The sequence below is a fragment of the Formica exsecta genome, unplaced genomic scaffold (assembly GCF_003651465.1).
Source record: "Formica exsecta isolate Colony F162 unplaced genomic scaffold, ASM365146v1 scaffold236, whole genome shotgun sequence".
Lineage (NCBI taxonomy): Eukaryota > Metazoa > Arthropoda > Insecta > Hymenoptera > Formicidae > Formica > Formica exsecta.
The window spans coordinates 273,939-290,650 of NW_021849640.1; the positions used below are offsets into that span (position 1 = coordinate 273,939).

Below are 16,712 nucleotides of genomic sequence, written 5' to 3' on the forward strand. Positions count from 1 at the left end.
TTTTTTATGATAAATCAATATGTATAAGATTAAAAATGCAGCTAATTTGAGAGGAAACATTCTATGCTACATCTTCATATATATATATATATATATATATATATATATAACTTAATTGTTTATCCTCTAAATATGTATAGCAATTTACAATAATATACATACATATTTGCATAATAGAAATGCTTTAAAGAAACAGAAAGAAGAGAAATGTTGATCATAGCTCAAAGAAATAAGTGCATAGGTCCTGTTATAATATGCGTACATATATCTTTACAAATAAATACACAAAAAAGTTTCGAGTAGAGATACTAAACTTAATAAATAAAGCTATTTAAGCTGATTGATTAGAAATAAATAAAAATATTTGCAAAATTGTAAGTAAGAAAAGTTTTCCAATAGGAAGTAAATAAAATTATCGACACTTGGATATAAAAAAAATCCACTTTGGCGTCGCAAAGTCCTCCAAGGGAGAAAATTCTGCTTAAGTACCATATAAACCGTATAATAAATGCACGCTTTCGCAATGCTATTACATCGACAAAAAGCACGCGACGACATTGAGCGATCGGTTTTGAGATTCATTCGACCGACATCGAAGAAATCAACATCGAGATTTCCTACATATCGTCGCGAAGAGAATATAGTGGGATAATATTCGTTCAAACACGCAGAGTTTCTTGAAAATTCGCCGCACATTCACATAGATCTTATATGTAAATATCGTAACCATTATATATGTGTGAACACAATATAGAACATTTACACATTTTATAAGTTAACGCGTTTATATCTTATAAGTATAATCTCCGCGCAGCTGTCTTCTTTATTATTGTTGATTACTTTCGATAAAGCTGCTCTCCTCTTTTTAAAGTCTTAAGTAATCTGTAACAATAAGTACCATTCCAACATATTTTGCTCGATATCTCGGCTTCTGAATGATAACGCCTTTATATCGCGTCGTTCGCGTTTTTCAAGAGGCTATATAATATCTCACTTTTTCTCAAAAACTTGTAATATTGTTCAAAATGGCAATCGCGCCAGGAGCAGTATTCTATATAATCTTATGTTTATTGAACATTGCGATGTGTATTAATGATCAGATACAAACTTAGGCACATAACCGCAGATATATCCGATTAAATTCTCTGTAAATTCGTCGATTAAACTCTCAATAAACACCAACAGTTTTTTCTTGAATATTTCGAACGTCGTTTTTATTACTTCTCAAAGTGAATACATTAAAACTTTCATCCCCTCCGGAACGCGTAGAATTCTATTCTCATCATTGACACAAAAGAGCCATTACACGCTTCTACTGTTGTACATTTTTCTGGCAATTATTTCACGAATTACCCGCCGTCAGATTGCTGTTGAGCAGTTCGGTGTTGGCGTTGTTCGCCGTTAACTGCTGCTGCTCCTTCTGCTTCCTGCGTCGCCTGCGATTCCGCTTGTGCACGCAAAACAGCGTCACGAAGACCACGAAGAGGAACACCGAGACGCACGAGGCCACCAGTATCCATGCCGATCGAGCCTTCTCAGTCTCTACCTCCTGTTGTATGATGGCTGAGCATTCATTGTACAGCTCGTACGTCCGATTGCTGAATTCCATATTGGCGCAATCTTCGGCCAGTGAATCGGTGCAATTGTAGAAATCATCAGGCTTGATCTTGATCTGCCGCAGCTTCACCCAGGCGTTGAACATCTGACACTCGCAACTGCCAAGATTGAACCTAATGATATTCCTGGACAAATCAAGTGTCTTCAGCGAGCACAATGGCGCCAAATCCTCGGTGCTGACCGAGACGATGACATTGTCGGACACGTTGAGATTAATGAGAGTTGGCAGGGCGCCTAAATTCGGGATCCTGGTGAGCTTGTTCTTGGTCAATTGTAGCATCTTGAGGGGTGAGGTGACCTTTACCTTGAATACCGAATCGGTGAGTTTGTTGTAACCGAGGTACAGCGTGCGGAGATACGGTAATTGGAAGAGATTCTTGGGCAAATTGTCGCAACCATTCTGCGAGAGATCCAGCACCTCCAGATAAAGTTGATTAGCGAAGGCTGCTTCCTCGATATTCTGAATGAAATTGTCAGCTAGGTAGATGAAGGCTAGACTCTTGTAAGGAGTCAAACTGTCGTTTGTCAGTTCCCTCAATCGATTCACGGTAGCATCCAGCACCTACCAAACAAAGAAAAAAAATCGAAGGTAAAACATACATATATCTGAATAGATAAAAAAATGGGTCATATATTTTCGAGAGATTATTAATGATAAACGGATATTGGAGTATTAAAGTCATTGCATTAATTTGGAGTATTAAAGTCATTGTTAAGTTGAATTGGAAAATAAATTATAATCTGATAGAGTAGAGTCTCATAATATATATGTGTGTATGTATAATGTTTTAGATGGTAAAAATTCTTACACTACGTTTCTAAAATATATCACTCAGTTTTCACGAACCACTCAATTATGGAGTTCGTATCTTTTAACGATAGAATTATTTAATAAAATATTTTATACTGCATGATTATTGCGATAGAGAAATTATTGATAATGCAGGAATTAGCAATGTCGCAAAATATGATTTTGTCTGGAAAAATCACATTTCTGATTGCGTCCGATATCCGATATATGTATATACGTAATAAAATGCCAATGTGTATTATTGTATAATAATAAAAATGACCGTGTGTACAAGTGTAGTGTAATAGCGAAAGCGATTGCGTTCGACACCCGATATATGTATACACGTAATAAAATGCCTGTGTGTATTATTGTATAATGATAAAAATGACCGTGTGTATGTGTGTGTGCGCGCCCGCGCAAAATGTAACAGCGAAAACGATCAATCCATTTTTATTCACGAATGTACAAAGTCATATTATTTTTAGTATTTGAAAATAATTCCTATTTAGTGTTTAATGCATATTATGTATAACGAGAATGTCTATTTTACATATGTTGCGATATCCAATAGATTAATATATTTTCTAAAGAGATCCTAGGTTAATGTACTTTCTAAGACTTTCTAAAACTATTTTTGTTTCCAAATAATTTTAATTTATTGTTTGATGAAACATCGACGATAAAATGCAGTGGAAAAGAATTATGTACGTAACGCTATATATATATAAGAGAATCGATAATAGTCTGTAAAATATATTTTGTAATTTAAAAAAATCTAATAAACTATATGTTAATAATACAAACGCATACGTCTTTTGAATGAACCTATTCAAACATCCATTCCCATATATCTCTTTGTCAATTATATATTTTCATGATACTTTTTTACCGATTTTTCGTTTTTGAAATTGAAACTAATTTCTTAAAATCAAGTATCAGGAGAATATAATCAGCAAAGAGGTGGCATAAACTAAAATTTCAAAAAGCGCGAAAATTTGAATCTTTAAAATCCGCAAAAATATCAGGAAAACATAACTAGCAAGAAGGTGGCGCAAACTAAAATTTTAAAAAGTGTAGAGTTTAAAACTTCGAAATCCGCAAAAGTATCAGAAGAACATGATCAGCAAAGAGATGGCGTATGAGGAGAATATAACTAGCAAGGAGATGGCACAAACTAAAATTTTAAAAAGCATGGAAATTGAAGTTTCGAAATTCGCAAAAGTATCAGGAGAACATAACCAGCAAAGAGATGGCACAAGGAAAAATTTCAAGAAGCGCGAAAATTTGAAGCTTCGAAATTCGCAAAGGTATCAGGAGAACATAACTAGCAAGGAGATGGCACAAGGAAAAATTTCAAGAAGCGCGAAAATTTGAAGCTTCGAAATCCGCAAAAGTATCAGGAGAATATAATCAGCAAAGAGGTAGCATAAACCTAAATTTAAAAAAACGTGATAATTTGTAATTTGAAGTTTCGAAATTCGCAAAGGTATCAGGAGAACATAAACAGCAAGGAGATGGCACAAGGAAAAATTTCAAGAAGCGCGAAAATTTGAAGCTTCGAAATCCGCAAAAGTATCAGGAGAATATAATCAGCAAAGAGGTAGCACAAATTAAAATTTCAAGATCCGCAAGAAATTAAACTTTTCAAATCCGTAAAAGTATCAAGAGAATATAATTAATAAAGAAGTGGCATAATCTAAAATTCCAGAAATTGAAATTAATAAACTGCAATTCTTAGAATATCTAAAATTTTAATTCTGGAATTTTGAATTACACAAATTTAAATTTGGAGATATCGGGAATATGATAGGCAAGAGAGAGAGAGGTAATACAAATAAAAACTTCAAAAATAAAAATTTTGAAAACTCCGACTTTATTTTTTTTTCTCACTTACAATATAGTGAAAATTACAATTTAATTTTTTACAACTCATCTCTCAATTCTCACATCATCGCTATACAACTTATAAATTAAAAACTATTTACGAGATCTACTGAGATAAAACAAAAGTATAGATGTTCATAGTTTCTTTCGTCCGGGCCTCTTCTTCCGGATAATTCAGATTCGATTTTTTCTTGGTGCAGGAATTTTTTCAGCCACTCATCACACTCACAACTCGTTCTTCAGCATCTTCGAGAAACACATTTTCGTATTAGAAGTGTCAAACTTGAATGGATAAAATAATGCGCAACACATGCGGCAATAAAAATCAATACTTTATAAATGCCTAGTAGTATGTTAACGAAGGGCTACTAAAACGGAACGTTTTTCTCGCAATGCAATTAACTACGGGATAAGATTAGCGAAACGAAAATGATCGAGAATGACCTTTTTTGGATCAATCAGGTATTATCGCATCCTATCGCGTATTCTGTCACATTCATCGAAGCGCACGTTCCAAGGATAGAGTAATGAGTGCCTTGAACTGGAACACGCGAAGCGGCACGAGTGCTAATTTTATCTATACCAGAAAGAAGGGTGGTTAACAATTAACAAACAAAAACCACTGATGTGGGAGCATTAACAATTCATTTCTCGGGATTTCCGGAAGGCTTCTCAATTTTTACAAATGATCGCTGTATAACTTATAAACACCTAAGCAGAAAATATCCATATATATATATATATATAGAATATGTCCCTGTATGTACTTGCTATACATATTCAGCCAAAGTACATTATAATTATTACGAGAGAAACATGATAAATATCATCTTAATATCGTATAGTAGCAACTTTCATTTATACAGGCACGCATTGTGTTATTCAGACAAAGATTGATACGCTATTCATCAGATTTTTGTTAGTAAAAATGTTTCGGAATGAAAAATGGTAATTCTACTGAAGGGGAATAGAGTTCGGCGTTTATCAATAAGATCTTTGTTTCCGTAAAGATGCACTTGTCAGATTAGCTGACCAACGAGAAGAATTAATGGCCCAGCTAACTCAATAATGCAGGGAAGCGAGATATTAACACGATGTAAAATGGTTTCTTTGACGCGACACCTACCCTCTCGGTACGCGAGTACGCGATGAAAAAATGAACATTTTAATGCCCCTTTATTGATATTAATTTAATTTAAAAAGTTTTTTAAATCTACAAATAAAAATTTTATTAAAATAATCGATGGTATGTATAAAGTTAAAATTGAGAGAAAAATAAATATATTTGCTCGATCGATTTTTAATTTGCCAAATTCAATTTTAATCGTACTCTTTATAAATTAAACATTTCGGGCTTAAAATATATAATTTTATTTGTTCCTAAATATATTCTCTTTTTTTAGCTTGCTTTTAAAACCAAAATATTCTATGATATTTCAGATCAAAGATTTAAGATTAATTGTAAAATACTCTATTGATTTTGGTTTGCATGAAATAGACCAAACTCCGAAATTAGTATCTCTGGTATTTCTACGAATGTGTCTACTACTATGTACATTCCTTGCGTCAAGCCAACTTTGTCGATCGAATGCACAAACAGTTCTCTGTTCACTCATATATGCGCCTATATATAATCCTTGATATACACATAATACTGTAATTTTACACGTAATCCTTACAAATATTTTATTGTCAATTATAATAATGTTATAATCATATACTTCATATAATATAAACGTCTCTAATTTTACACGAATTCTTTGATATTACTAATCAATTTCATCGACAAAATTTTTATGCAAAGTGATCATACGTTGATTAAAAAAAAAAATGATGTAGATAAGCATTATTACTCGTTAAATTAAGAGAAAAAAAATTCTATAAAGATAAATAATTTACTTAATAAAACAAAAATAGAAATTAAGATTTTATTATCTCTAAAATGACATTTATAAAGATTTACTTGAGAAAAATTATTTATTTTGTTGAAAAAGAGGCAATTGTAGTCCGTTTTGAATTTTGCTCGGGACATCCGGTATACGAGATCAAATGCGCTGGAGCATTGACAATATCTCCGCGCGGTTAAAATTTCTCAAGTGTATTGCGGAACGCATCTATCCTCGTGACCCTGGACAACCCAATCTCCGGATTTAGCGTGTCTGGAGTTTTGCCTGGGTTTCATCGCGAAGCAAGTTTACCAAAGTACCAAGGTATAGCTGCAGACGTACCGGATTTACGACATGGGGTTGTATTGGACAGGCGGTTAAAAAAGGAATAATAGATGCGTGGTTGGAAAATGTGTTTCGCGCGAAACCGTGGAAGGATTTGAACTCCGAAAAGATACATATATCATCATAATCTCGTGTACTCGAAATACAATAACATATATAATTAATATATTCTGCTATAAAGTGATCGAATTTTAATTCGAGATTCAATTACAAAAATTTACAACATCCGACGAAGAGAAAATAATGATTAATAATTCATATATCTCGCGTAACATCGCTGAAATAATGAATAAATTATGAATACGCGGATGTGCGAAGATGGATTTATTATCGCTTTTAATATTACATAAAATCATGAACCGCGTGTAATTTATTAAAGCGAGACGGGTGTACGGTATTGAAAAGTAAAATAATATAGTTGACAAAAACGCCCGAGAGAGAGAGAGGGAGTACCAATAAGTATGCATTTTATCGCCGACGTTGATAAAGCGAAACTACTGTAATGCTATTATGTTAGAGACGCGCGCGTTACTACAAGACAGCGCACGCGTTAGACCGCTGGGACATCAATCCGTCTCGTAGCCAGTCTTGTGTGCCCCTTCGTGCAACTAAGTCTGGCATCAGATTTACTCTTTGAGCGGAAACAAGAGCGTAAGCGAGTTTATACATAACATACATTTAACTGCCAATTTCCCTCCCATTTTATATCCGTGATGGTTTCGATAAAAAACAAGATACAATAATTAAATAAAATATATAACATAAAGACTTATATGTGGGAACATTATTTTTAATATAAATGGAAATTTTTGAATAAAGATGAAATATAAATAAAGCAGTTGATTTCTAGAACTTGTTATAGGGATTCCTTTATTAACTTCTATTTTATATAAATTGCGGATAAGATAAAATAAAGATACTCGCGGTACAGTGAAAATATTTTTTTATAATAAAAAAAATATACAACTATCTTTTTTATATTACAATTTAAAATAAGAGTAAATGTAGATAATTTGTGTATTTATATTATACATATTTGAAGAACATCTCTCACCTGTATGTCCGCCTTCAAATTTGTCGGGATTTCGTGCAATTCCAAATTCGAGCATCGTGCCTCCAGCATCGAGTAGGGCCTGTTGTAGCGGCACTTCTTCACGGACGGATCCCGATCCATGATTTGCGTGGCGCCGGGTGAACCCAACACCAGAACATCCGGTACCGTAGCCACGACAAAGCCCAGCAGGAGGAATCCGTTGAAGAGAAGGATACTCATGTCTGTAACAGAATCAGCCGGAAACGTACATTTAAACTTTGCCCAAATCGATCCTCAGTTGGATAACTAATCGATCGGGAATCCACGTGGTGCAATAATCGAAGATTCGTCTTTGCTACATTTTACGCAAGGCACCATTTATGATATTTAAATATCGTATGATGTGTCTATTATATTAAAACATATATTATACTTTATATATTGTACAAACATTTATAAAATATTCTGTAAGTCATCTCAACTCACTCAATCGATACTTTCCTATTTTAAAAATCCGCTTTTATAAGAAGATAGAAGGAAGGGGATGGAGATGACGGTCGGCTTAAAGTAAGTTAAAGGAAGTTGATTAGCGGCCGGTAAGATAGCTTAAAAAAAAAAAAAGTTGCGGAAACTTTTCCAATCGTTCGAGTTATATCTTGTAACGTTCATTTATACGCGCAACTCCGATATTTCAGTAGCCTAATTAACTACTTTGAGAGAGAGAGAAAAAAAGTGAGAGAAAGAGAGATCACCAAAAGAATCATAATAGCTTCAGTTTTTGGCGTTATTACATTGATTTGCGTTCGTCTGTTGGACGCTCTTTGAGAGAGAATCGTTATCATACTTTTGATAAGCATCGTATTCTCGATCGCGGTCGATCGGACAAGCATTTTCGAAAACTACATATCATTGAGGTATGCATGCACAATGCAATGTCGCCGACAAAGTGCAAACGCTCGAAGTGCTGACCTCATACCTGGTCGAAATAGCTGGAGCCGATCATTCGGTCCGCTGCTGTGTCGACGAAGTAATTTTGCAGGTGGCGATTTCAACTTTACACGCGCGTAGACGAGAGAGAAAATTTCAACTGCATAAATTTTCGAACTTTGACGCTGGAGCGCCCGAAGTGAAATTAATGAAGAGAGAGAGAGAGAGAGAGAGAGAGAGAGAGAGAAGAGAAGGACGAGAAAGTTAACAGATGAAAGTTAACAAGATTCCTCTCTCCTCCGTCTATTTCGTTCTAGCTTCGCACATTATTGTCAAAACATAATATTCACACGAAGAGAAGAGAGAGAGAGAAAGTTGGCGAGAATTTTCTGTCCACGTTTCCGATCGTGTCCGTCCCGAATTTCTCTTGCACCAGGTGTCATGTGTGTAATGGCGATGACCTTCCTACACGAATAGACCTTCCTAAACGTTCACTCTCACAGCTAAAAGAGCGTATATGTGTGTATATGAGAGAAAGAGAGATTGCATGTATATTACATGGAATAACTGTGCTCAAGATATCCTCTGTAATATTAGATGAAACGCAACCTCAGCATCTTTCAAAAGATCCCGATGTACTTCTGTGCTACATCCATACGTCATTACATACATTACATATAATAAAATTAATATATAACATAATTATAATTTAAATATATTATATATAATAATTTTATATAATATTATATAAAATTATTAAAATTATTATATTTAAATTATAATTATGTTATATATTAATTTTATTATATGTAATGTATGTAATGACGTATGGATGTAGCACAGAAGTACATCGGGATCTTTTGAAAGATGCTGAGGTTGCGTTTCATCTAATATTACAGAGGATATCTTGAGCACAGTTATTCCATGTAATATACATGCAATCTCTCTTTCTCTCATATACACACATATACGCTCTTTTAGCTGTGAGAGTGAACGTTTAGGAAGGTCTATTCGTGTAGGAAGGTCATCGCCATTACACACATGACACCTGGTGCAAGAGAAATTCGGGACGGACACGATCGGAAACGTGGACAGAAAATTCTCGCCAACTTTCTCTCTCTCTCTTCTCTTCGTGTGAATATTATGTTTTGACAATAATGTGCGAAGCTAGAACGAAATAGACGGAGGAGAGAGGAATCTTGTTAACTTTCATCTGTTAACTTTCTCGTCCTTCTCTTCTCTCTCTCTCTCTCTCTCTCTCTCTCTCTCTCTCTCTCTCTTCATTAATTTCACTTCGGGCGCTCCAGCGTCAAAGTTCGAAATTATATATTAATTTTATTATAATTATATTATAATTTTATATAATATTATATAAAATTATTATTGTATTATATGCTATGTATTATACGGTCCTTTTTCTGATACATACTTTTTTCACTTCGATATCTTAATCCATCTCGCAAGATAATCTTTCAAACCCTACGCGATACCTCGTACATTGAGCCTTGAAAATATTGACTCATTCTTCGTCTTTATTACTATAAGTATAAATTGTTTCGCGAGGGCGCGGCCATTGCGGATTTTTATCGCGGGATTTATTGCGCATTTCGATGAGATAAAAATTTCACGGCACTCCCTCATGTACCTCCCATGTTACCTAAGAGCTGGGATATTATAGCGGGAAACCCGACCTTCTCTCGACCATAATTAAAATTAAATTGCAGTTAGCTAAGACGAAAGTGCTCTCTTCGCCCAAAGCTTAATAGCATTGCGTAGGATGCACGGGGAACCGGAGTAAGGAAGGAGGTGCGCATCCATGTTGCAGTTTGCCGCTTATATAAAGGACGACGACGACGACGACGACGACGACGACGACGACGAGGTCTTCTTCACCGACTTCCTCACAGTATATCTCACGCTCATTTGCCTGCATTCGAAAACATTATTAATACAAATTGGAACGGCAGTTCTCTCTTTGCGGAAGTTTCTCTTGCCGAGATATATTCCTCCGATACAAATTTATATCTTGATAATCAAACTTACACTTTTGAACACTCTCTCTCGTTTTACGAAGCGAACCGCGAAGGAAATTATGAATCTATTAATATTGAAGCTGTCTGGCACGATTTTAAGGAATATCTTTCGCTTAATCGATTTTCCATAAATGACATATATAAATTTTACATGAAATAATCGTATAATAATATTTTTAATGGTTCATATATATCAATTTCTGCCTCTTAGGTAAAAATTAATTTAGCTTACTTTTTTGAAAGATCCACGTTTTAATTTTATGAGAAATTGGATTACTAATAGAAATTGACACGTTTTTATTTATTTCTTTTTTTCAAGAATAGAAGTTACATAATTATTAAAATATATTAAAAATATATTTTAAAATAATGTGTATGCCGAGAATACTCTATGATAGATATTAAATATTTCTAACAAATTAATTTTTATTTTTGTGAATTACGTCGAGACATGCGAAGAGTTCATCGGATATTTCTGTTTGCAGATATCTTTTTCTTGGTAACAATATTGATGTAATATCGCTAGAAAGCATTTGAAAGGATACGAAGGCATTTCCCTTGATCGTTCAGTATAATATCCTTTACATCGCGACGAAGGAACTGAAAATACTGAGTGTGGTTCCATTTACGGATTATTACAAAGCGTTATTTGTAAGCAATGAGACGATACATGTGCCGATATTAATTTATTATTCCGTATTTACTTTTGATGATCCGCGTAAAAGCCGTGAATAATATATCCGCAACGGTAATACGTTTTCACGCTGATCGCGCGAAACAAGCCATGGGCTTTCATTTCAATCAGCGGGAGAGCAAATACAATTTAAAAGTACATCTCCCAATAGGAATATAGCATGAAATAATGTTAAAGAGTGGGACAAGAGTTCAAATGATCGGGGTTGGATATAATATCGCGAGATTTGAATGAATAATAATACCGCGAGATTAAAAAGATATTTGAAACATATCGTTAAATGAAAATTGGCAGATAATCCACCTTTTAACTCGTATCCGTTTGCAAATTGCAAGGTAATAAAAATATTATGGATCTGAAATTGTGAAATGATTAATGCTTCATAAAATAGGGCAGAGCATAATTGAGAAGCAATCGTTTCTATATTAATAAAAGTATAAAAAGCTACATATCTTTTGAAAATAATAAACGAGTCGAATAAAAAATTTCTGAAAAAATCATACATTATTGCATACGATTATTAATTTTAAAATTTATTCAAGTCTATAATGTTTTTCGTAAATTCGTGTTATTAAAACAAGGAACTTAAACCGACATACAAATTAACGAAATTAATTATTGTAAAATTAAAATAAAAATTCTGCTGAATAATTCGCTACAAGATCGTAATAAATTATTCTGTGCTATTTTTAGCTATTCAGCTATGATATTATTATTAGCTATTTTATTTATTTATTATTCGTTTATTGCGCCTTCTCCGTGAGACGAGAAAGTCTTCCTTTGAGCGAGAAGTTTATTTTAACTTGGGGGGAGAAAAAGAGAGAACCATTCATGCGAGAGACGAATGATGAACCGAATCTACGGATAAATTTTCCACGAAATTCGTATCTTTGTCGATTCCACGGGATTCGGAAGTTGATGCCATCGACAATGAAATGGCATATAATGTTCGCCGACATGACGCTGGGAGCTTATTTCCGGTGCGTACGGGAAACAGGAGAAGAGGATCCGTTTACAAGATGTCGTGATTCATGGTCCGTGCAGTTCGCAAGTTTCGAAAGAGAACGACGCGATGTTTATTGTGCCAAGATCTCTGATGAACTGCAGAGGCAGTAGCGAATTTCAGCCAAACTTATCGCCCGTATATCGATTTGCTTGACTCCGTATACATCGTTTAATATTCCGTACGACGAAAGAGGTCAGGTATACGGGGTGTCCGTAACACACGTGTCACATTTCGAGCATTGAAACACATGTCGAACAGATGCCCCATTTCGACGTCGAAAGAAAATCGCACAAACGGTCAAGAAAGATTGCTACACAAACGTGTGTATGTCTGGAACAACTTTATCGAAAACTTGTAAAAGGAAACTACATGAAAGTTCAACAGCAAGGAACACCAGGTTACGCTGATAATTCGTTACATTGAAATAAATTATTATTAACGTTTTCACACATTTTTTACAACTGATTCCTTTATAATATTCTAAGAAAGCATTTTCTGANNNNTATTTTAATCAAATTTTTAATTTATTGATCTATTCAAAATTTCTTGATATATCGTAGATTGTGATTATAGATTAATAGTCTTTTTTTTTTTTTATAATAGTTTATTTTTCATTTTAATTTTGAGTTATTAGAAATTTTTCTCGTTAAAAAGATATCGATATCATATTGATGAAGAAGCCTGTCATTAAAATTTAATACTCGAGCGCGAGACGTGCTGCAGAAAATTTTTAATGTAATTATTTCAGAGATTGGAGATATCGTGACTCCTTTAAGAGATTTTCAAAGAGATACGTCAGAGAGATTCTCGCGCTATAAAACAGAAGTGAATAAAACTGTTTCGCGAAAAAGAACGTCAGACTGAGATATCTCTGACTCACGACAGCGAACATACATATATCAAGCTCCGCTGCATAAGTAATCACGTTCCACGTTAAAATCTTCTAAATCTTCCTGTCAGAGGAAAGACTCAAAATCCACGAGACTAAAAATCCAAAGGAAGACTTATGAAAGAACCTTAAAATATTATGAAAAGTAAATGTTTTATTTTTATTTCAATGAGAACGAAAAGAGATAAAAGGAGAGAGAGAGGAAGAGGGAGAGAGAGAGAGAGAGAGAGACGAGTCTTCCCGATTCTTTTCTATTTTCTCGAAATGGGGTGAAATAAAAATTTCATTTACATCTTAATTGGTGCCAATTAACGTCTGTTTAATCCGGTCTCCGTCGGAAATGGCAATCGTGCCGATTTTAGAAGCACTGCGCTGCTCGCCGCTCGGCGAACACATTTTATGAGGCCTTCCTGGCCTCAAGACGCGAACCAAAATAGACCGTGTTATCGGCGCGGTGCATGCGGCACGACATTACGCGATATACACAGCAACAGGTCTGCGCAATGTTACGGAAAGTGGGCTCGGTCGGTCGGGAAAGTGGCGACGACGAGGATTTCGGGCATGTTTATTCACGATGCGTGGGCTTTCGATCGGCGGAATTACCCGTTACTATCGCTCGGAGCTAATTAATTCGCCTCGCTCGTCTACTCGCGATCTTAATTGAATCGGGAAACCTTAATATTCTCCTCTCTCGACCCCTGGGATAATAACGCCCTTTGATGCTGACGGATGGAAGGAGATATTTCCGAATCCAATCGACACGCAAACAGTGCAAGGTCCGCGATTACCGGACAACAAACAAGATGAAAATTTAATACAGTGTTTGTAATGTATCGCAATTTAATTTTCGAACTATGCAAATGCATAGTTTACATATATACAGTTGCACTGTGTAAAGTTTGTACATATGTACATGTGGAACGTCGCGATAAGAGTCTATTCACGTTTTTATTTAAAACTGATTTATAGCATTATATATCTATAGTTAAATTATATATAAATAAACAGAAAATAAATGACCGGTCTTTTATTTATTGCAAATCGAATGCAATTTTCAGAAATTGATGTTTTACACACTCTAAAAGATTAATATAATTAATTTAAAAACATCATAAGATTGATATAGGTAAGTGAAATTTAAAATTTAAAACTGATTTATAGCATTATACATATATTTACAGTTAAATTATATATAAATAACCAAAAAATAAATGACCGGTTTTTTATTTATTACAAATCGAATACAATTTTCATAAATAAATATTTTACACACCCTGAAAGATTAATATAATTAATTTAAAAAACATCACAAGATTGATATAGGTAAGTAAAATTTAAAAAACAATATCAAAATATCATATAAATATTGCTTTTTTAGACATTTTATTGATCGATAATAAATTTTAAAATTGGTTTAACCGGAATGGCAAAGAATTTTCAAAGTTATGAATAACTCATAAAAAATTTCGAATTTTTTTCCCCTTAATAAATAAAGATATTGAAAGCTAAAGCTCTTTATTGCAGTTCAATATTGTTCGCTATATCTATGGCGAATAAACTATATAGAATATAGTACATCACTATATTCCGAGCAAAATAAACGGCCGTATTGTACGGGAATATCTATGGGTAAAGTCGTTTAATAAATGTATATCTTTCTCTTTTCATAACAGCGATTAATTAATTTTAATGGCGCAATCGACGGTTGCGTAATCAAATTATTCGAATAATTTTCTTTTAATCAAAAAATATCACTTTCATAACTTGCTTTATATTTTTTATATATATGTATATTAATTTTATAATCTTTTCCTATTCGTAAATCGGTAAATTTGTTTACGTAATATTTATTACGTATTTAAATAATAATTGTGTGCGATAATAATGATCAGAGTGACAAGATACGGTTTGTGATAGAGTCGTTTCACGTTACGGCGTGAGCATTAAAAAAAAAAATCCCCAATTTTTTATTTAATAGATATAGAGGTGTGCAAACAAAGGGAAAAACAAAATCCGTGTTTTATTACAGATTCAGAGCCGATTCAAATATTTACAGTCAATCATTGTTTCATTGAGTCTATACTCGTCGTGTGTGCGCGTGCATATGTTTTTACGACTAGCATGGCGAACGTCAGATGCAATTCGCAAACAGCGTGAAACGTACTACTGCAATTCCCCTCGAATCGCCTCGACCGCTGCCGTGCACACTCTGTTAAATCAATATAAAGGCTTCAGTATTCGGACGTGTACCGCTCGCGGGTTCTTTTTTAAAAAAAAAAAAAAAAAGGATACAAAACTCCCGCGGGGATCCTATTGAACTAATGAGGTCGATGAACAAGAGTCTGTAATTAATTATGATATCACGGCCATCGCAAATTTTAAACTCTTCTGTTTTTCAATGGATTTCGTTTTTGCAAACCATCATTATTACCTTCGCCATTATAGCGTTCGATTGGAACCGTTAGATGCGATATATTATGAAATCCTCTCTCTGTTTTTCAATTTTTAAAATAAATTTAAATAAAACTCTTCATTTGTAAAATAGTCGAACGAAAAAAATGCGAATAAAAAATGCAATAATGTCAATGAAAGATCATTTATCAACGATAGTCCTGCAATGTGTACGGGAGTTTCGTTGGCGCATCCGGTTAAATAATTTATCGATTGCAAAAGGCAAACGGAGATGAACGCGCGATGGATGGAAATGCGCGCGCGCTAATCTGACGGCGCGAAATCGCCGCAGTAAACGTTTGATTTTTATAGGCCGGCTCGCACAGCTTTTGCCGCAAGAGTAATGCAAAAATTGAACGACGTTTTTCGGTACGCGAAATAGCGAGATATGAACGAGATATAAAAATTGATAGCTTTCAACTCGATGATATGATAGGTGGATGTGAAAGGTGCTCGATAGGGCGAGGAATTAAAATTTTACGAGATTCGCGGGAAAAAGGGTTTCTTTTTTTTCGAGATGATAACGCACGGTATGAGCGAGGAAAAAAAGTGTACAGACCGCGCCCCGATCAGCGCTTAACGGCAAATTCCTAGCTTCGATTCGAGCTTTCCGGCTTGACGTCAAAATCGATTCTGTTCTTCTAACTTTTTCCAAATAAAAAATATCGAGGGGCATCGATATTTTTGAAAGAAGTGAAAGATCTTCTCTCGCGCGAGAGCTCAAAAACTTCAAAACGCGCAACTTAATTGAAAACACTACGCGTTCCTCCTTAAAGTTATCTCAAAGTTATAGTTTACGTTTTTAATTAATCTCGTTAATTAACTCAGGGTAAGATTAATTTAATCACGATCTATCTAAATTTTTAGTTGAACAAAGTTTTATCGTTTTGCAACCCTTTCCCTCCTTTTCCTCTCCCTCCTCCCTCCCCCCTCCCGCTCCTCTTTCTTTCAATCGATCGCATCCGGAAAACTCTCGTTTCGCGTCTCGGCGCATTTTTGGAACGACGAAATAAATCACTCGAGTAGCATCCTGCCGAGCACCCCGTGCACCGATGGCGATGAAGCGGCGCACCATCGCGCGAGGCCATCACATCGGTCCGAGCTCGATCGACACGAGTAATAAAAGGGGCCTTTCAAAGGCCCCCACTCCCCCC

General features: G+C 34.7%; 1 protein-coding gene across 6 annotated transcripts in view; it reads right to left on the minus strand.

Moving 5' to 3' along the window:
* Window positions 1-88: 88 nt before the first annotated feature.
* The window catches only part of LOC115235815 (leucine-rich repeats and immunoglobulin-like domains protein sma-10), a 108,613-nt gene continuing 91,989 nt past the window's right edge, over window positions 89-16,712 (minus strand). For all 6 annotated transcript variants that reach the window (XM_029807848.1, XM_029807847.1, XM_029807846.1 and 3 more), the window contains 2 exons: window positions 7,580-7,800; window positions 89-2,179 (listed from right to left, as the gene is read on the minus strand). In XM_029807848.1, coding sequence (XP_029663708.1) covers window positions 1,343-2,179; window positions 7,580-7,800 — 1,058 coding nt within the window. In that variant the 3' untranslated portion in view covers window positions 89-1,342. The remainder of the gene's footprint in view (window positions 2,180-7,579; window positions 7,801-16,712) is intronic.